Here is a 22139-nt window from a genome sequence, read left to right as displayed (position 1 = left end):
GGAAGCATGATATGAAAGGAGAATCATTAAGAAAATGTTTGATTAACCAACGTTGTTAATTATTAATTTATATAAAGTATTTCTAATATAAAATACACTATTACATTATTCCTTTAATGTTTAACTGCATATAATTCTGATTGTTTTACCATGCATGTTAGGCATCTTTCTGATTTCTAGTTTAATGCAAATATAATATTGGGATGCCACAAAAATCAGGAAGAGGAGAGCTGGCAGCAGTGGGTGAGGGTGAAAGTGGTCAGAAACTCGTGAAATTAGGGAGAACTGCCTGATGGAGCAGTAGAGTATTTAGAGAAGCTAAAACTACAGATAACTATACTGATATTATTACCTGAGCTTCTGATATGATGATACAACAAAAAGCTATTGCAACTTTCCACTGAAGATGTATAATGGATATTTGGCAGGAAGAATCCTCTTAGGTTACACAAGTGCCTTTTCTTTGTGCCAATGAAATTCCATCCAGATTTAGCTGAAATACAGAGTTACAAAGATGTATAGTGGACCTTGCTATAAGACACTGGGGAGAATGCCTCTGAGAGTACAACATACAGTTCTGCGTGTCTCATTACCAAAAGGATGTCAGAAATATGAAGGGCTTTAATAAAAGAGCAGTATAACTGAATGACCTGAGGGGATAAAGAGCAAAAGAATAGGAACTGGAATGGAGAAATTGCCATAATCACACCCGTGATCCATCTAGTTCAGTGACCTGTCTCTGCTGGTGGTCAACCCCACATGTTTCAGAGGAAGCTGGAAGAAACCCTACAGTGGGCAGTGTGGGATGATCTGCCATTCAGTCCTAAGTACTGAAGAGATTGATTTTAAACCTTGAAGTATAAGGTTTTGTATCCCTTCCAATATTTTTATTTAAGCACTCACTGTTAGTACTTGGATATTTTTGTTATGTATTTTAAGTGTCCAAACTCTCTTTAAATAAATCCCTAACAAGCCTGGTTCTTTTAGACAGTACAACAAACAAGTGATGTCATATTGATTGTTACTATCTTAGCTAAAACCAGGTTTGGGTTGGTTTTGGATTAACCTGTTCCTCTGCCATGGCTAAAAGAAGATATGGCAATTTGGCCTGTTTTTCCAAGATAAAATTCGTTTGTCAGGGTTCACAGCTAGTTCAACACATACAACTCTACTGTATTGTTCAAAGTAGTTAGGACCGTTCCTGATGATTAGAGGCTTCTCTTTTCTTATCAGCCACATTTTGAGCTCAGCATGTTTAAAACTTTTTACTGTAACATTTTTTTCTAACTTTTATTTCCAAGGCTTTATTACATTTGCTAACAGGACCTGCATTGTATACAAACTGTAAAGTACATATATTTTCTTAACCACATTAAACTAACTATAACCCTTCATATACCTATCTAATCCTGCATTGATTTTGCAGCCTTAATAATATTCTTTTAATGTAAGGAGTGTCTGTAATTTTATATACTTTTATCATGTCCCTTCTAACAAATTCCACTCTTTTCCATCTCTTTTGATGAGTGACTTTCGAGGCCCCTAATATTTCTTGTCATCCTTCTTTGAACCCTATATAATTCTATGATATCCTTTATTTGAGAGGGAGTGACCAGTACTGTACACAGTATTCCAGATACTTACATCCCATTGATTAATATAATTGCATTATAACTTTCTGTATTGTTCTCCATCCTATTCCTTATACAACTTGACATCGTTTTGTTTTATTACTGCAGCTGCATATTGAGCAGAGACAGCTTCACTCAGCTATCCACAATTCCTTCTGTTCCTTTCCTGGGTTGATAGTTAATTTATAATTTTGTAAACTGTATGAGTAACTTAGACGTGTTCCCTCCAATGTGCATTACTTTGTAGTTATAACAGAAAATTTCATGTGCCATCAAATTGCCCATTCACCTAGCTAGGGTTAAGTCTGGCTGAAGTTCCTCATGATCTTCTCTGGATATGACTAACCTTTAGAGAGACAAGATGGGTGAAGTAATATCTTTTATTGGACCAGCTTCTGTTGGTGAGAGAGAGAAGTCTTTGAGCTTATACAGACTTCTTATTTATTGCCTGTAATAATTTATGCTCCTGTTGATTGGCCTCACTAGGGTTAGATTTCCATTTTTTAAAAATTTCTCTTTGGCTTGAATAACCATGTATCCATATTTGTTTGCTTCTTGCCTTCCTAGTTCCTTTTTTGTTCATGGCATGTACTCCTTCTGAAATTTGGTTGTTTTTCTTATGTAGCATCCATGCTACTTCGAAGGATTTTACTTTCTTTACTATTGACTGGAGAGCCTTTTTGACCTCCTTATTTTATTGAAATCTCCCTTTCTAAAGTTTTTAATACCACTTTGTCCATTTTTGGTATCTTACATCCTTGTAGGATGTTGGACCTAATTATATTGTGGTCACTATTACTGAGTGGCTCAAAAACTGTTAATTCTTACATTAACTCCTGACTTAAAACTAAATCAAGAATAGCTTCTCATCTCATGCACAGCCTCACCTCTTTTGTGCTTTACAAACATTAATGTGTTGAGACATCTCCCATGTTTTAGGTAAATTTTATCATGAGTGTTTTACAAATGGAGAAATAGTTGCACTTGTCTTATGTCATACAAGAAATCTCACAGAAGAACTGAGAATAGTCCCTATATCTTCTGTCTCCCTATAGTCCCTATACCTTTAGCCCTGTGTATTAACAAGATCATCCTTACAAAAGGATGAAAATGAGCAAAGGAAAATTGATATTGAATATCAGAAAAATGTCTGAGAGATGTTAGACTGGATAATCTTCTCCCAAAGGCAAAGGTAGAAGCTCCATTTTTTGAATAATTTATAACTAGAATGGACAAATCACTCAACATACCATAAGGAACACTTCTCCATTGGTAGAGGTTTGAGCACAATTACTTAATGGGTTCTTGTCCTCTTTAATCTTTATGGTTCAGTTACATGTAAATATGATGTACATCAAAATGATGGTTTCATTGCTTCTCTGTGTGGTAAAGGCTTCAGATATTAAAATGTTCCAACACTTGATAAGATTCTAACATCACTTTAAATGCAGCATGTAGCGCTTTTGAAAACATCTAGGATGGTTTTAATTTATAAGGTACAAAGATGTTCCTCTTAAAACCTTTCTCCCCTTAGAGAGGCATCTACATAAAAAATAACAGCTAAACCATTAGTAATTAGACTTTCCTAATTCTGAAATAAACCTTGATTTTATGTAACTATTTTTATTTCATTTCACCTCAAAACTAAATGGGAAAAATGTCATTTTTTACAATTTCTGACTTTCCCAATGTCGTTTGTATTGTGGTTTCTTATAATTACACATAGCAGCACAAAGTGTAGTACACTTATTATTCAATGGAAGTGTGTCCTTTCAGGGACCAGTTACTTTTTAGATCCCTATTGTTGGTAGTCACTGACAGATTGTGAGTTAGTATTGAGATTGATGTGGTTGTATGGCAGACTTTAAATACCATGCAAACGGTTCTTCTATGAAGGACAATTAAAACATAACATTGTTTTCCTGAGTTGTGTGTTTGAATTAAAACAATATTGTGTTTAATATAACTATAATAATATACATTACAGGAACATTGTGAGCTTGGGGGAAGTCTGAGAGAGCTTACCCAGGCGCTATTCTTTCCTATGGAATATTTTTGAAAGAGTTACACTAGTTAGGTTTCAGAGTAGCAGCTGTGTTAGTCTGTATTCGCAAAAAGAAAAGGAGTACTTGTGGCACCTTAGAGACTAACAAATTTATTTGAGCATAAGCTTTCGTGAGCTACAGCTCACTTCATCGGATGCATTTGGTGGAAAATACAGAGGGGAGATTTATATACACACACAGAGAGCCAGAAGAGTACCCAGAAGTCACCTACTACAGGACAGGCCCAACAAAGAAAATAACAGAACGCCACTAGCCATCACCTTCAGCCCCCAACTAAAACCTCTCCAACGCATCACCAAGGATCTACAACCTATCCTGAAGGACGACCCATCACTCTCACAGATCTTGGGAGATAGGCCAGTCCTTGCTTACAGACAGCCCCCCAACCTGAAGCAAATACTCACCAGCAACCACACACCACACAACAGAACCACTAATCCAGGAACCTATCCTTGCAACAAAGCCCGTTGCCAACTCTGTCCACATATCTATTCAGGGGACACCATCATAGGGCCTAATCACATCAGCCACACTATCAGAGGCTCGTTCACCTGCGCATCTACCAATGTATATATGCCATCATGTGCCAGCAATGCCCCTCTGCCATGTACATTGGTCAAACTGGACAGTCTCTACGTAAAAGAATAAATGGACACAAATCAGACGTCAAGAAATATAACATTCAAAAACCAGTTGGAGAACACTTCAGTCTCTAGTCACTCGATTACAGACCTGAGGGTGGCTATCCTTCAACAAAAAAACTTCAAAAACAGACTCCAACGAGAGACTACTGAATTGAAATTAATTTGCAAACTGGATACAATTAACTTAGGCTTGAATAGAGACTGGGAATGGATGAGTCATTACACAAAGTAAAACTATTTCCCCATGTTATTTCTCCCCCTCACCCCACCCCCCCCCCACTGTTCCTCAGATATTCTTGTTAACTGCTGGAAATAGCCTACCTTGCTTGTCACCATGAAAGGTTTTCCTCCTTTCCTTCCTCCCTGCTGCTGCTGATGGCTCATCTTAAGTGATCACTCTCCTTACAGTGTGTATGATAAAAAGCCATTGTTTCATGTTCTCTGTGTGTGTATATAAATCTCCCCTCTGTATTTTCCACCAAATGCATCTGATGAAGTGAGCTGTAGCTCACGAAAGCTTATGCTCAAATAAATTTGTTAGTCTCTAAGGTGCCACAAGTACTCCTTTTCTTTTTACACTAGTTACTTCCACTGCTGGCTTTGTCTCAGGGCAGTCTGCAAGTTCAGTAACCTCTTTATGAAAATGTTTTGCCTAAATTCTCCTTGGGTTGACATTATTTCAAAGATTCTGCCTATGTTTATTCTTGCTATCCCTTTTGCATCTTGAAATTAATTATATCCTTCCTTAGCCACCTTTTCTTCAGTGAATACATTCCCAATTTTTCCATCTTTACTGTATAATTTAACTCTCCCTACCATCTATTCTATTTATTCGGGAGTCTTTTCAATGTGTTCTCAAATTGCAACACGGTCCAGCCTTGTAAACTATTAAGAAAATGTACCAGTCTAGCCTTGGCCTGCCCTTTACAGACTATTGTGATGATTATACAGGAATAGCTTATTATATTCACCCATCAAGAAAGTCACTATTTGTATGACTGCATGAGTAGAATTTTATAGTACAAGAATGCAATAGTCAAAACATATAGTTTGATAAGTACATTATAGAGTGCTACAATGATTTCCTCCATCTTCTAAGTGAATCCCCCTGCTTATCCAGCTGTTTGTATTCTTTTTACTATCTTAACTGCTGCATACATTGAACTGATAGTATCTTTGTTCAACCTATTCCTAAGTCCTTCTGCACTGTCCTCTGCAAAGTATGAGCTTTAAATATATATTTCCTCATCTTACATATATTTAAAATACATGAGCTTATTTGTCCACTGATACCCCTTGTGTTTTTCAGCATCTATAGTTCATCCTTTCTTAATCCTTTAAATGTTATAATATTTTGTATAATATTGGCCTCAATGTAGATACCATGTTAGGTTTGCCTTCACTGCACAATAAGTCAACTGTAATATATAAAGTAAAATGTTTTGACTCTAATATTAATCTTTGCGATATGCCATTTGTATTGTTTCCTGATAGTCTACCTATATTATTTCTTGAGAGTACATGACAAGAATAGCTGGGGAGAAAAGTTTATTTAAATAAAAGCTAATTATAGTGTCTCAGTAGTGATACTAAAGTTTTGATCTAGGAGGCACTTTCAATAAAAGTCTCTCTTTTCATGGTTAAGGTTCTGCAACACAATACACAATTTTACTTATCAGAAAACCAACTATAGGTATATCGAGATATGTTTAGTGGTTAAGAGCTTATTAGAAGCTTCCCATCTGGTATGATGATCTTTCTGCTGGGCCATGATGCTTTATATGGGTAATGTTTATATCCTTATAAAATAATAATTACAAATATAAAATAGTTTATTTGTATGATATAATTTAAAAGTTATAAAGTGGTGTATTAAAGGTTCCTGTCTTTATCTTGAAGGATGTTGGTGAAATATCTTCACACATTATTTGGAACTGTTCCTACTGAGTGTATGTGTATATTGCTATTGTCATCACGTCTGTTTTTAAGCATGTCAGCATTTCATTACAAATACCTTTTTATTCAGGAATTGCTATGTAGAAAATGTTGCATCTGGCTAAAATGTGATATAAATTTCAGGGGAGCATTTTTAGACCTTTTTTGAAAAAAGTGTTCAACATAAAAATATTGCAGTTCTTTGTGTGTTCTTACAACAAAAAAGTAAAGTCTATGACCATTTAGACTATAATGAATACTAAGCCCTATTTCGTAGTGACTTGATGTTTAAAATGTGCTTATGGTCAGAAAGTGATTATTCTAAAATTTCATCTGAGTGTTCCATATTTATTCTCAATTGGTTTATCACCAGATTTGCTCAATTTGGACTCAATCCTGCAAACACTTGTGGATGTGCTTAACTTTTTGCTAGCACGAGTAGGGATTATTTACGGTAGTAAAATTAAGTATATGCATACGTGTTGATAGAATTAGGGCCTACTTGTCAAAAAATGTTGGTGAGCTCAGTGTGGTTTCTGAAAATCAATTTCTAATTTTATGATTGTTCATATATATTCCACTCTGGTGTGCATGTCCCTATATACTTACAGTTGGAATCTTTTGGGCAGCAGTGTCCATTGGGGCTGTACTTATGCCCTGTATTGAGGGCATAAAGGGTAGAGCAGGCCCAGCTGCCCCTCAGTTTCTTCTTACCAGCTGTGGCTGCGTAACAGAGCCCCAGCAATGTGTGCATCTCAATGTACTTCTTTCTAACCGTTAGTGTAAACGTTTGTATATAAATAGTGTTAATTAAGTTTAGTGTCATTAGGCTTGTCCATTGGCAATTCTTTGATGATTGAGCTATTTTGTTTTTACTTCTGAAGGGAAGATTTTCCCCAACACCACAGCATAGTCATGTCCAATCCTAAATCTCCAGGATTTAAGAACTGCCCTTCCTGTGAGGTGACTGTCCCTCTTAATGATGGCCACACTAGATACCTTTTCTGTCCAGGAAGGGTCATAAACCCCTGGAAGTGCTTCATTTATAAGTCCTTTTTCAAAGGGACTCAATCAGTGAAAGAGCCTGTCTTATCTATTACCATTAGACTGCTCGATGTGTCCCGTCCCCAATCCAAATGAGGTGCTCCCCCGCCTCCCTTCAGACCACCCTCCATTCAAGCCTGGAAGTGCTCATGTGAACTCCAATACCTGACTTGTAAAAAGACTGCTTCAATTGTGGACTCAGGTAAAAATGTTCTATACAAAGAGAAAAAGGAGTATAGCTCCACTGGGAAGCACAAATCTCCACAGGTAGTCCCCCAGCAAAAAAGAGTCTCAAATGACTTCACTATTCCCTAATCCTATTCTATGAGGACTTTGTGACCTGAATTTTGTCCCGCTGGAGTTTTGAGGGAGCATGATACCACACCTTGGCACCATCTTGGGCATAAAGATGTCTTGCCTTGGATACAGAGTCCACAGTATCAATCTTACTTCAGCACCAATCCCTCCAACACAGTCCCTTTGGTCCAGTCCTTATAGTACCACTCACCTCAATGCTGACTACTTTATTCCTTTTCATGGTGCCACCATTCACCCAGGTATAGCCTATTCCTGACACCAAGGTTTATGACACAGGCTTTCTCTGTACCAAGGACCTGTGTGATACTGGGGAGAGCTACATGGGACAGAGAAGCCAGAACTATTTGCTGCTCTCCGTGCTACTGAATATGCCCACCACAGAGAAGAATACCACCACTGCTATAATACGGAGAGCCAATCCAGTAGTGGCTGAGACTTCTGCTGTAGTGTATTCAAGCACCATGTTTAAGGTAGTCCCTCTTTGGACAAGAAGTGTTCTTTCTCCTTGTCTGATTCCCAACAGAGGGTTGAGGGGTCCCCTATAAGTTCCACAAAGGCTGCCTCGTTTGAGCCTTATGGGTTGGATTGTAGGCTTCCTAGGTACCCCAGTAGTATAGGTGTTATAGAGATAGGCATATGTCTCAGTACCATCCTCACTGGCCCCCAGGCTCTTTTCCATGGGATATTCACTCATGTCCTTATTGGAACACTTAGGTTGTCTCATATCATCTGAGCCCCATGTCAGAACCTCCTCCCTTGCACCTTCCCAGGAAGCTAGTGTATCTCGGTGGCAATCCACCTGCCTTATCAAGCAGAAGATTTTTCTAAAGAGGAGCACTCTCAGATTTATGATCAAATCATGCCAGCTGCCTGCTGTGTCTGCATTGTCCCCAGATGGGGCAGTGGTTCCACCTACACCATCTCATCCCAACAATTACAAGAACTTTCAAGGTTTGCTCAGACATAAATCTGTCTCTCTAGGAAGCCCAGTGGAGATAGTACACGAGAGCTCTGCACAGACTTTTGAATATACTCCATACCTTCTTACCTGGTCATCTGACATTTCCCATCAATGAAACCTTATTAGAGCCAGTAAAGCTTATCTGGTAGACTCCAGCATCAGTGAAACAGACCTCTAAGAAGGCAGATAAGTGCCCGGAACCATCCACCATCTTTGAGTACCTGTACACTCTTCCAGTACCTGGCTTGCTGGTGGCTAGCCTATAATTTGGGTTTGCTAACTACCAGGCTTTGTTAGCAAGATACGATTTTATGAATTATCATAAATTCTTGGATTTTGTTAACAAACTTCCACAGAAGTCCAAAGATGTTTCTGTATTAATGAAAGAAATGAGAAGCAGTTCAGCTTTCTTGCACCTTTTATGCTCTCAGTAAAGGCATGACACTTGGAGCGAATGCATATACTTAGGGGATAAGCCCAAAAGATTTCTATCTTGAGTGCTCAGAGTACATGCACAACAAGAGTGGAATATATATATGGAGAACACATTTGGAAAAACTGCAGGTACTATAAGGTAAATAACCATATTTTGTTCTTTCCTACTTCATATCAATTCATAAAAAAATAAAGATTCATAGACCTGAAGGGACCATCATGATCATCTAGTCTGACCTACTACACATTACAGGACAGAAAACCTCACCCACCCACTCCTGTAGTAGGCCGATAACCACTGACTGTGTTATTGAGTCTTTAAATCTTGATTTAAAAACTTCATTACAGAGAATCCACTATTTGCTCTAGTTCAAACCAACAGGAGACCCATGCCACACAATGCAGAGGAAGGCAAAAAAACCAGAATCTCTGTCAATCTGACTTGGGGGAAAATTCCTTCCAGATTCCAAATATGGTAATCAGTTAGATGCTGAGTGGTGTGGGCAAGACACACCAGCCATACTTCTGTGAAAGAATTAATCTATAACCAACTCAGAGTGCTCCCTCTCTATTGTCCTCCATCTCTGGGCACTGAAGATATTTGCTTGTAGCAGTAACAGGATGGGAATGATAAGTCCCCAGCTTTAGCAAAATATTTTAGTCCCTAATAGCATGACTTGCACTATTAAAATTTATCACATATCTATTACTCCAGTTTTCAAGGTGATCCAAATCTTCTTGTATGATATTCTCGTCCTCCTCTGTATTGTACCTCACAACTTTGTCATCTGCAGATTTTATTAGCACATTCCTAATTTTTGTGCCAAGATCATTAATGAAAAATATTAAATAAGATTGGTCCCAAGACTGATCCTTTAGGAACTCGACTAGTAACCTCCCTCCAGCCTGAGAGTTTCCCTTTCAGTATGACCCCAGTGTAGTCTCCCCTTTAACCAGTTTGTTACCCACCTTTCAATTATCATATTAATCCCATCTTCTTCAATTTAACTAATAATTTCCCATGTGAACCTGTATCAAATCCCTTCCTGAAATCCAGGTAGATTCAGATCTGCTGCATTTCCTTGTCTAGAAATCAGTGGTCTTCACAAAGAAAGAAATCAGGTTGTTCTGACAATTTTTACCTTTTGTGAAACCATTTTGTATTTTTATTCCATTACCGTTGACCTCTGTCCTTAACTAGTCTCTCTTTCAAAATTTATTCTAAGACCTTCAATACAATTGAGGTCAAACTAATAGGACTGTAGTTTCCCAGATCACTCTTTTCCCTTTCTTAAATATAGATATTGTATTTGCAATTCTTCAGTCATGGGTATGACCCCCGAATTTACAGATTCATTAAAATGATAATTGTATCGATAATGTATAAGGCAAAGAGAATACATTGTACTATTCTGAAGTTAAATTAGGTCAGTTTATGCTATAGTGCATATATTTTTGCAGGTAAACTAAACATTTTCTCAAGGGGAACAGATGTGTGTTCTAATAAGGTACCATTTGCAGTCACTTTCTAACAGCTGTGCTCTAAGGTTTTAACATTTAAATATGAAAGTAGCTCTATAATTCTCTATTGATTTTTAGGAGAGATTGTGCTGTGGTACTGCTACTAAGACAATTCATACAGTACCATTGATTTTAAGAGGAGATACAGTACAGGAGATAATGTAATAGTGTCTCCCAGCTGGTATCCGGTATAGGTATCAGATGCTACTGAGGTGATTTGAGGATGCGATTGCGTAACCGTTAAATTAGAAAGGAAGCTGTAGAGCAAACTTTTAAAAGGGGTATATTGGTAGTGGAGAACATGAAGGTGCACTTGTTGATAACCATGTTGCCAAAGTATGCAATTGTGATTAGTTTTCAGAGGCAAATCTTAATCATGTTACTGAGTGGGTTGATTAGTTGTGATATTTAGAAATGGGGAAGCCTCTTTATGAATGTTGGGGTATATGGTATGAAAATACAGATATTCAAAGGAGTGAAAGTACATCCTATTAAAGGGGAACCGAAAGAAAGGAAATGTAATACTGAGGTTTCTAATGTTGGGAATAATTTAGGACTCGCTTATGTCCAGTTCTGAGATATGGCTATGCGAAGATAAAGAAAAGGAAGGCAAAGGAAGGAAAATTCATCTATTTTCCAAATAACTAACTGTTGTGAGTTGGAGTTTAGGGTTTTAAGAATAAGTAGAGTATTGGAATAAGATATTATCTGAACCAAGAAAAAAAATAGTGTTAAAATACCAAATGAATAGGTAAAATACACCAGGAAAGGGATGGCAATATTACATGCCGTGCAATAATACTGATATTGCTGTGACATTCAATTGCCCAGTATATGAGATATTCAAAACCCTGCAAATCTGGTGAGTGAGTAGAAAGTTTTCTGCATCTCCAGTTGTTGCTTCATCTTGCAGTGAAAGGTATGCTCTGCGGGTAGTCACACTTTGTCTTCTTCCCTACAGAATATATATTTTTTCATTGCTACCTGTTTTGAATGCCATTTGTATTTACTGCATAAGTTGTCAGGGAAAGAAAGTATGAGAGAGCCTTCAAAGAAAAATTAATGAGGAGGAAAGGAGATTAAATGAGAGTCATCCCATATTGTCTTTCTCCTTCTCCTCTTCCATCTTGTGGTGTCTTTCCTTCCTCTTCCTTCTACTACATGATCATATGCTCTGTGGTGTCTTCTCTTCCTCTGTCTCTTTTCTCGGTGCTATCTTTCTTCCCAGCTCCTTGCACTGCTTTTCAATTTTACTTAAGTAAAAAATGCACAAGATGGAAAGTGAAATAGTGACAATCAGCTCAATAGTATGTGAAACACTAATCATTAGTGGTGGCTGAAAAACACTGCAGCCTTTTTTAATTCCCAGCTTCCTGAGACTCAAAGCAGAAGCCCACTTCTACTGAAGAGTATTTCACTCACTATGATCAATATTAATATACCATAGATACCTACCCTTCTGTACATACTAATAGCAGAATTCCTCTCCACCAGAGATCCAGGGTTATCCCTAGCTACCATTAATGCTTTTATTTAATGTTTGTGATGCCTACATGCCACAATGATGGGCTTATTAGAAATGCGTTGATCAGATAAGATTAAGTTTGCAGATCAAAGTTGTATATATTTTGGCTTGTATGTCAGACAGCTTGGATAAAAATTAAGACCTATAAAAGAACTGGGTGATTTTTATTTTGGTTTGTTTTTTGTCATTGTAGTGATCCCTTGCTCTCCAGTGGGAAGGGAAACCATTCTGCCTCATTGTAATGGGCAGTAACCCTCGGGCTTGGGTCGCACTGGTGGGGTCGAGCTGTAACTAGTATATAGTTCTGGGTCAATCTAACAGAGACAAACGCACAATAATAGTCTGGTGCTCTTGTCCCCACCCTTGGGGGATAGAGCACTGAGTAGTCTTTAGCTCACAGCCCCTCAGGTGGGGCTGGCAGTACTTAACTGTCTGGAGCTCTAGCCCTTTGGGTGGGGCCGAGTAGAGAGCAGGCTGTAGCCTAAGCCTCCTGGCCAAGGCAGCCAGCGTAACACACACAGTCTGGGGCTCTAGCCCTTGGGCGGGGGCTGAGCAGGAAGCAGGCTTTATCCTAAGCGTCCTGGCTAAGGCAGCCAGCAAACACACAGTCCTAGGTCCAGGTAGGGAATGAGCGCCCACACAGTCAAGGGGCTCCGGAAGGGGAGAGCACCATACAGTCTAGAAGTTCCAGTAGGGGGGATCACCGAGTATAACGTCCTAGTTTGACAGATGGTAGATTCCCACGGTCTCCTGGCCTATGGTGGGGAGTCGACCACCCCAGGGGTGAGAGTGGCAGGTTGGAGTGGCTGGATCCCCGCTGACCCAGTGGGAGACCACTCCACCGCTGTTGGGGCCCTGGGCTGGGATGCAGTGGAGTTGGGCAGGCCCCAACAGTGGTGGAGTGGTCTGCCACTGGGTCAGCGGGGATCCAGCCACAACATGCTTACAGACACATAGCCAGACAGTCATCAGCTGCCCTGGTTACTTCCTATCTCCCCGGGGTTTGGTACCTCTATAATCCAAAGTTTCTCTAGCTCTTCTGAGTACACAGCAGATGGCAGTCCCAGCAACTCCTTTTCAGGCCCAGTCTTCTCCAGGGGCAAGGTGCTGCAAGGCGCAGGTTCGGCTCCAGGGTGCCGCAGCAGTGTGGAGGTACCTGGCTCCTGCTCAGCTGAGCTGCTGAGTCCTTCCTTTATACTTCCTGTCCTGCCCTGGTAGTGATTTCTCACTCTCCAGTTTGGAGGGAGGCCACTCTGCCTTGCTACAGTCGTCGCTTCTCAGTAGATGAAAGCCAACCAGGAAATATTTTTACAAATAAATCTCAAAATTGATTGGCATAACAGCTTTGTCAGGCTGAAGATGTAAATATTCTTGACCTGATCATTGCAAGTGAATCAAATGATAAAACTGTGAAATTGTGTGGATTCTAAAATAGTGCTTTTCCTTCACTGGTTTGTGCACTCTCATGTGCATGCTCACTCTTGCTGTGTGTGTGTGTGTGTGTGTGTGTGTGTGTGTGTAAGTAAATAAAATGATACCATGCTTGATCTTAGTAAAAAGACCAAGGAAGGACAATCTTTTGCATACTCCTATTGCTTGATCTTAGTAAAAAGACCAAGGAAGGACAATCTTTTGCATACTCTTATCAGATAGATCTGATACGATATATAGGAGTATGCAAAAGATTGTCCTTCCTTGATCTTTTTACTAAGATCAAGCATGGTATCATTTTACAGTATTATGTCATTTTATCTTCTGTCTGGGGAGTATATCCAAGAGTCCAAGATGGACTCTTCAGTAGAGATTTTTTTCTGTTTAAATATTATCTTGTTCTATAATACACATCACAGAGCTTCTTATAAAATAGCTACTACATTTGGGTACACATGCTCAAGTGTTGGCTTTACAAGATAAAGGGCTATTTTCTTATTTATTTAAGACCCTCTATCCCCACTTTAAAGCCTCTTTTACAATGACGAGTTGGTGGATACAAGAATCAGCCCCACAGTACTCAGGATTTTGAAAGAAGGACTGACATGTAAATCTTTCACTGTAAGCTGTGAATCCGTAAATATGCAGGTTATGTTATACAGCTATCAGAAATTTTAGTGTTGTATCCTACGTTTTTTGCTTTTTGTGTCCTGGTGTAACACAGCTAAAGCAAACCACCACTTGAAATGATTGCTCTGTTTGGTTGTATTCATCTTTTCTTCTGCTCTAACATCTTAAAAGATACTGTATTCAATAATAATTTATATACTGCTTGCTTGCAATATGTGATGTGTCTAGATGTTGCAGTGTGTACTAATATAATAGTGCAGAGGAAGAAAAGCATCATAATAAGTTAACAGAATTAAAACCTTGTACAGTAATTTGTTCAGGACAAATGTAGATGTTTTAATAGTCACTTTATGTTAGCATTGAAATCTATTGAAAAGAAACATATGTAGTATGAAATTAACCCTGTTTCTGATTTGGTTTCATGCAATAGAAGAAAAAAAACAATAGGCTAACTTACATTTTTCCTTTCTGAAATATTAAATCATTAAGGCAAGATGTTCTTCTGTAAAGTGTTTTCCTTGTAATTAGAAAAAACCCAGAGTATTTTTTTCTTTGAACTGAGGCTTTTTTTCCTTTGTGTAGTTGTCTCTTAAGTTAAAACCATGTCAGTGTTCTACCCCTGTCACTTGTATATGCATGTGTGAAGTACCTAACTCACTCATCTTATATGCTTGGTGCACTTAAGAAATGAGTGACTGTTTTTCAGATTTTTTACTGCAGCATGGAAATGTTGCTTTTAGAGACATCACTGAGACTTTTTGTCTCTAAGGCCTACACTACAAAGATAGGGCAACATAAGCTGCTGTGCATCAACCTAGTTGTACATGTGTCTTCACATAAACTTGTCTCCCACCTGTAGCCCATAGGGCTAGCTGCCTTTAATTATATTCACTGCCTTGCCTTCATTATATTTTGTCTTTATTATATTCAGTAGTAATGCAAGGAACCTATGTGTATTGCTAAATGTATTAATACATTATTTTAAATATAGAAGACCTCCTACAGTGTGAGTGTTGCAGCCATGGACATCAGGGTTCCCAACTAAATATTAATTTTAATAATACTGGGCCTGATATTGGGACAAGAACCTATCAACCCGCAAAATAATAACTGGAAATTCTTAAGTAATCAATATAATTAATACATACATAATATATAATCTATAGATCAGACTACACACCAATGTAAGCACCCCATTACTCTGACGTAGTAACACCACCTTCCAGAGCAGCATTGACCCACAGTCAATGTACAGAGATTGATGCAGTGCGAGTGTAGATGCTGCATTACTTTATATCAACACTAATAGTCCTCCAACGGCTGTCCCACAGTGCCAAACACTGATGGCTGTGGTCACAATTGTGAGTTCCACTGCTCGGAGTCACGTAAATCAGAAGTCCTCCCTCCCCCCACTTAAAACCCCCACAAATTTTTGAACGCCTTTTGCTGGTTGGCCAGCTTGGTCACTAGCTGCTCTCTATCATGCACAACTGACCAGACCTGCTCCTACCTGGAATAGACAGTAGATATTGGATCTCCTGGACCGGTGGGGAGAAGAGGCTGTACAGGCACAACTCCAAACCGGTCGTAGAAATGTCAACATGTGCAAGCAGATTGCTCAGGGTAGGCAGTAGAAGGGATATTACTGAAACCAGCAGCTCTGCCGCATGAAAGCAAGGAACTGCAGCAGGCATACCAGAAGGCCAGGGAGGTCAACAGTCGATTCAGTGAGCTGGGTGCCATACTCAGCAGAGAAGCCACCACCCCACACACCACTGTGGTTATTTCTGCGAAGCCTGAGTCACAGGCCCGTCGTGAACGACAAGGAGGTGGTAGTGGAGGAGGATGGGGACAGACATCCAAGGGATCCAGCTGTGCAATAAGCCAGGTCCTATTTTTGACTCCACCACAATCCAGCCAATCCCACCAGTCAAGCACAGGCGAGCCCGATGAAGGGGAAGGAACCTCAGGTAAGTGTGTAAATAAATTTTCCTTTACAGGGATGGCACAACCAAATTAGCAGGACACAGCTATTGACGTCTCATTAGTTTACTCATATTAGAAGATATAGTGGTACAACAAAGAGAGGTAGAATTGCTCTCTGCTTTTTCATTTCTACTCTAGGGTTAGGTCGGGGGAGGGCATGTGGAGCAGATTTTTTTATGTACACAGGTATGTCCCTTGAATCTTGCTGAGAGTTCCCAATGAAAATTTCATGGAGATGCACTGCAATCCTGTGCCGAAGGTTTCTAGGGATGGAAGTCTTATTTCACCATCCGTGGTAGGACACTTTCCAATGCCAGGTGGTGATAACTCTGGTAAGCTAATGGCATATGGGCCCAGGTGGCTTTGAGATGCCAGCAGCAGTTGTGCTCTCTCTGCGTTTGTTACCCTTAGGAGTTGAGATATCAGCTACCACCACCACCACCTGTGGAAATTGGTGGTAGTATTCAGTGCCATTGCCCTATACTCAGCTTCATGCAACTGAGCAATGCCCTCCTAATTTCCCTAACCCGTGGTGGGTCATATCATGGCTTGTGCTGAGAGTGGCACAGAGGATCAGGACTCCAAAGCAGAAGTGTCAATCAGCTTGTCTTGTTTAATATTTAGGGGAGCAAGGGAAGGGAATCTTAAATTTTGCTTTCTGCTCCTACTGTACTGACAATGGTACCTTTGTGTGTTTTATCTCTAGCTGTGGCTGTTGTGGTCTTGATGGCGACCCCCTCCATACCAGAAGAACTCCTGACCCAGATAAGGAGGAGGGGAAAAAAGGACACAGAGGACATGCTCTGCAAGATCCTCGAAGCCAGTGCTGCATCAGACCTTGACCAGAGGGCCTGGAGAGTGAATGTTGCAGATTGTATGGAGATGGAAAGAGCAGACAGAAAAAAGATGCAGCAGGAAAAGGAAAGGGAGATGCACCAGGACATAATGGGGCTTCTCCAGCAGCAATCTCAGATTCTTCAAACTCTTGTGGACCTCCAGGCTCAACTCTTATTGTAGTCTGTGGATAACTGAAGCATAGTGCCTCCCTCCACTCCCCTTATCCTTCCACCAGCATTCCTCCTTGCCTCAGGGCCACCACAGCTACCCCTACCACCCCACACTGGGGGAAATTATGTACATCCATAGCTTCACCTACGCTGACCTGAAAGCCATGGCTGATGTATGTTGTTGCTACAATGAACATCAATGTTCTGTCCTCTGGTTTACTTATTAAGGTTGCTAAAAAAAATTGAAGGTAAAATGTATTTAGTTTTAAGTTCTTCAGATGATTTTTGGATCTGTTTTTGTTAGTGAATAGAACACTTTTGTTTTGAAAGTTATTCATCTTTATTAGTTTACAACATATGATGTATAGTGCCTGTTGGCAGTGAAAGTAGTGATCTTGTACACTCACTACCCATTGGATCAGTGCCAAACGTAGTCATCATAAATGTATATCAACTCTCCAACATTAACAGCTGCACTGTCATTGATATATGCACAGATATGCATCAAGCACTACTCAATTCCTAATAGGCCCCCAAATTGCCACCCAGCATTGAACACAGTACACCTCAGCATATTATTGTGGCTTGCTCTTAAAGTGCTCTTTCAAAACCTCCCTAAACTGTATAACTCCTTGCTGAGTTTGTCTGATAGCCCTTGTGTCTGTCTGTTCAAACTCAGCAGACAGCCACTCCACTTCCACTGCAACTTTCCCCCCTTTGTTTCACAAATATTATGCAGGACACAACAGGAAGCTATAACAACTGGGATATGTTTCACATTGCTATCCAATCTGGTTAGTAAACAATGTCAGCACCCTTTCGATCTACCAAAAGCACATGCAGTTGTCATTCTGCACTGTCATTCTGTTGAGCCTGTATTTGAATCTTTCCTTGCTGTTGTCGAGGTGAATGGTGTATGGCTTCATTATGCAGGGGACAAAAGGATAGGCTGGGTCCCCCATGATCACTATTGGCATTTCAACCACTGCCAATGGTAATCTGCTGGTCAGAAAGACGGTCCCGGCTTGTAGCTTTCTGAACAGTCTTGTGTTCTTAAAGATACGAGTGTCATGCACCTTCCCTGACCTGCCAGTGTTGATGTCAATGAAGCGTCCCTGGTGATTCACCAGCACTTGGATAACCATGGACAATTAGTTTCTGTAAGAGATGTCGGACAGCAACAAGTTCCATGCAGGTTGGTGGGAAACTGAAAATAGGTGTGACTATTATGGGATGGAGAACACTGCATTATGGGAAGTTGATCCCTTGCTCCCAATACCACTGCATGAGTCGTTTCTGCCTCACCATGCATTACCAAAACTACCCAAAACACAGTGTGCTGAATGGTGGTGGATTGTACACTGGATACCTATCGATGATGCTCTGCATTGTCCATCGACACAAGCACTCCTGGTGAGTATGTGCTACATGCACATAAGTGATATACTAACTACAGTGGCTATATGCCAGCATAACTTAAGTTAGCAAAAATCTGTGGTGTAGACATGTCCTAAGAAGGAGAATCTTGGAAACTAAAGAACCCAAGGGCGTGACCTTTTTTCCAGCAAGGGAGAATTAAAAGAAACTTTCCTTTCCCTAACAAATTCTTCTAGAACCCAAGAGCAACTCTTGTAGAATATTAATGTGTATACCGTATTAAATTGATTTACTAAGTTTAACTAAGTTTAAGAATGTTTGTTTCCTCATAGCTTAGATGCATGTAGTTGACAAAGGAAAGACACAAGGGAATTTTAAAAAAATCAAAAGGAGAAATTAGATCTTTAAGCCAATATAATGGTCATTTCGTTTACATTTAATACAATTGAATAAAATTGGAGATTAAATTTTTGGGATATGACTTAATTATTTTTTTAGTTAGCACTAAAGTTATGTTCCTTTAGCCATATTAATCCACTAAATCAAATGCTTCTAAGATATCTACAGAGGCAGTATACCATTCCCTAGACAAAAGCTGATTATTTACAAGGTTAGACAAAGAAGTGATTGTTGATTTTTATTTTTATTTTTTTTTAAATCTCATGGCAATCAATTCTGAATTAAGGCAGTATGAGAATATAGATAAAAAGCTGATAAGGAATGAAACACTTTTCAAGCAAAGTAGCTAATATTGACGGAGTGGTAATAACCCTGTAATTCTATGTCATTAGTCTCAATAAATAAATAAGGCAAGTACGTACATTACGTTTTACAGATGTTGGAACAAACTAGTATTAGTAAAATAAACTATGTAGATAGAGCTGTTAAACTACAATTAATTCCAACAAGCTTTTTACTACACTTGGTTGTATTGCATGTTTCTTTGGAAAGGTTAATCATGAGCTTCTGTAGACATTCACTAATACCAATTGAAAGAATCATAAAGACTCTCACCTGCAATGGTTCTGTATTTCTGGTGTGGAGAAAATAGCAGTGTAACATAGGCACAACTACTTCCTATAACTTTATAAAACATTTTTTCCTTTTTCTGTAGCCTTTATTGAAACAGCTTATATGTGTATCTTATTTTGAAATGACAAGTGCTGAAATACTGTCTTTTTGAAATTCCTTTAAAACACACTTTGCTGCTGTTGTGTATCTCTTCCAAAACATAGTGATATCCCTTGAACCCTTACTGTGGGAAGTATTTCCCTTTTTTGCTTACTACTAATCTTTTAGGCACTACTACTTAACCACTCTGTTGACAAGCCTCCGATGCTTTTATTTTATTTTAGAAACGGTTAAATATTACTAAATGTGCCTCTCTCTCTCCTTGGAACCATCTGACCAGCACACTAACTTTTTCACTTTGGAGATCTACATTCCAAACTTGATTTTTCACAACTCAATATGGCCCAATAGTGTGAGTGATACATTACTCCATTGGCTTCAGCTGCCTGCTTTTCATTGAGAGCAACTATACACTTGTATTTCATGGAATAGCACCTCCTGGCACTCAGAGCTCCAGAACTTCTTAGTAACATTGGCCTCTTGTGGTCCTGTATAGCATCTGTCCTTGCTTCAGGAATCAAAATAATTTTCTCTTCAGGGGTACACAAACTTTTTGGAGCCACTTTACCCTATTTCTGGCTAAACGTTTGGTGGTATATGGTGGCTTAAAAGATTAAACAGAATATCTTGAAATGATTTAGAGTGATGTATGGTATGTTAATTATTTGTTAAGCCATTAAATGACAGCAGAGATTCTTTCAGATGTTCTGTTATTGCATTGTGATAAGTCACTTTGGTTCATTTCAGTTATATCACTTTGTATAATGTTACAGTTGCTTGTCTGATACTATTTTAAATCTGTTAGACTTACTGCTTTGAATGATAAATCTGTTTGTCTTTGTTGTTTTAAAGTTGCAATTTTGTTGATTCTGTTACTCTAAAGAGCCACACTAGATGGAAATGATGTGTACCCTGCCACTCTTGCATGTGGCCGCGAACCAAAGGTATTGTGAAATGACTTTATTGGAGCACTTCTTACAGAAGAAATATAAATTACCAATTCACAAGATATGGTGCTTCATCTTTAATGTGTGTCCTTTCTCTTTAATTTATCCTACAAACTGTTAACTTCTATTTTATCTCATTGTCAATAGCAGTTCTGCAGTCTGACAATAAAGATGGTTACAGTGACATGTATTTAGTTACAAACAATGTCTTAAATGATGTTTTCTTTTTTTAGATTACTGACCCAGAATGTTGGTCTTCTTTATGTTGGAAGTTTTGACAGACCTTTTGCACAAATTAAGGTATGACTTTTGGTTTACTTGAAAGTTATTAAACACTGTATGATTATACTCTTGATATTTCAAAATACTTTTGAAGGAATCAATATAATCTCAAGAAAAATAAATGAAAAATAATGTAATTTCCTTGGTTTTTTGTTGTTTTCTGGGGTTATTTCCAATGACATTTATATATTTAGCTGTCAGAGAAGTTCAGTGTTTTCTTGCATCATGTTTTGATTAATTTTGATTCTGGGTTAATTACCAGAAATAAAATATTGATTTTTTTTTAGGTTACTTGTCAGTGACATTTCAAACAAAACCACCTTTTGAACTTCTTAATCTTTCAAGTCATTTTTGAGAGGGAGGACTTTACAGTGGAAAGCATAGATTATTTCCATACCATTATTACACTTTATTGTAATGGATTGCACAGTTTCTGAAAAGTCTTTTATGACTTAATGATCATATTTATCAGCTAAACTATAGTTTTACTGCTTCTAATTGCTATTTGCCAAAGAATCATTGCTGTGTCCCTTAAGAATAAATAATTATTTCATTATTCCAAATGGAAATCTGCCTTTGATCCTGTCAGCACCAAAAGTGTCATTGCTATTCATAAGCATTCTATATTTAATATAAGTAGTGTCAAGCAAAATGTCTAATGTCTAAAATATGGTGCAGTTTAGTAAAACATATTTATAAACCATTCTCCAGTCAAACTACCAACTGCTATGTTAAAGCAGTGTAAAATGTCTGATTGAAATATACGAGAGCAAGACAACTGAAAGACTTTTTTCAGGTTAGTAGTACACAGTAATGATCAATGTTTAGTTATGATTTGATCCTTAAAGCCTGATCCTGCAATCTTTGTGCAGGTAAAATTCCCGTTTAAGTCAGTGACAGAATGTGTATGGTTATAGAATCATAAAATCGAGAGGTCACATAGTCCAGCCCCCTGTTCTGTGGCAGGACCAAGTAAGTCTATATCATCTCTGGCAGATGTTTAACCTGTTCTTAAAAATTCCAGAGATGTTGATTCCACAACCTCCCTTGGAAGCCTATTCCAGTCTTTAACTACCCTTATACTTAGAAAGTTTTTCCTAATATCTCACCTAAATCTCCCTTGCTCCATTACTTCTTGTCCTGCCTTCAGTGGACATGAAGAATGATTGATCACATCCTCTTTATAACATCCCTTAATATATTTGAAGACTGTTATCAGGTCTCCCCTCAGTTTTCTTTTCTCAAGACTAACCATACCCAGTTTTTTT

General features: G+C 38.7%; 1 protein-coding gene across 4 annotated transcripts in view; it reads left to right on the top strand.

Annotated features, from left to right (window-relative positions):
- The window catches only part of RNGTT (RNA guanylyltransferase and 5'-phosphatase), a 443949-nt gene that overhangs the window by 350761 nt on the left and 71049 nt on the right, over positions 1-22139 (top strand). For all 4 annotated transcript variants that reach the window (XM_038396507.2, XM_043510641.1, XM_038396508.2 and 1 more), the window contains one exon: positions 20823-20889. In XM_038396507.2, the coding sequence (XP_038252435.1) occupies positions 20823-20889 (67 nt within the window). The remainder of the gene's footprint in view (positions 1-20822; positions 20890-22139) is intronic.

Source organism: Dermochelys coriacea, chromosome 3 (assembly GCF_009764565.3).
Source record: "Dermochelys coriacea isolate rDerCor1 chromosome 3, rDerCor1.pri.v4, whole genome shotgun sequence".
NCBI lineage: Eukaryota > Metazoa > Chordata > Testudines > Dermochelyidae > Dermochelys > Dermochelys coriacea.
This window is presented reverse-complemented; position numbering and strand designations above follow the sequence as displayed.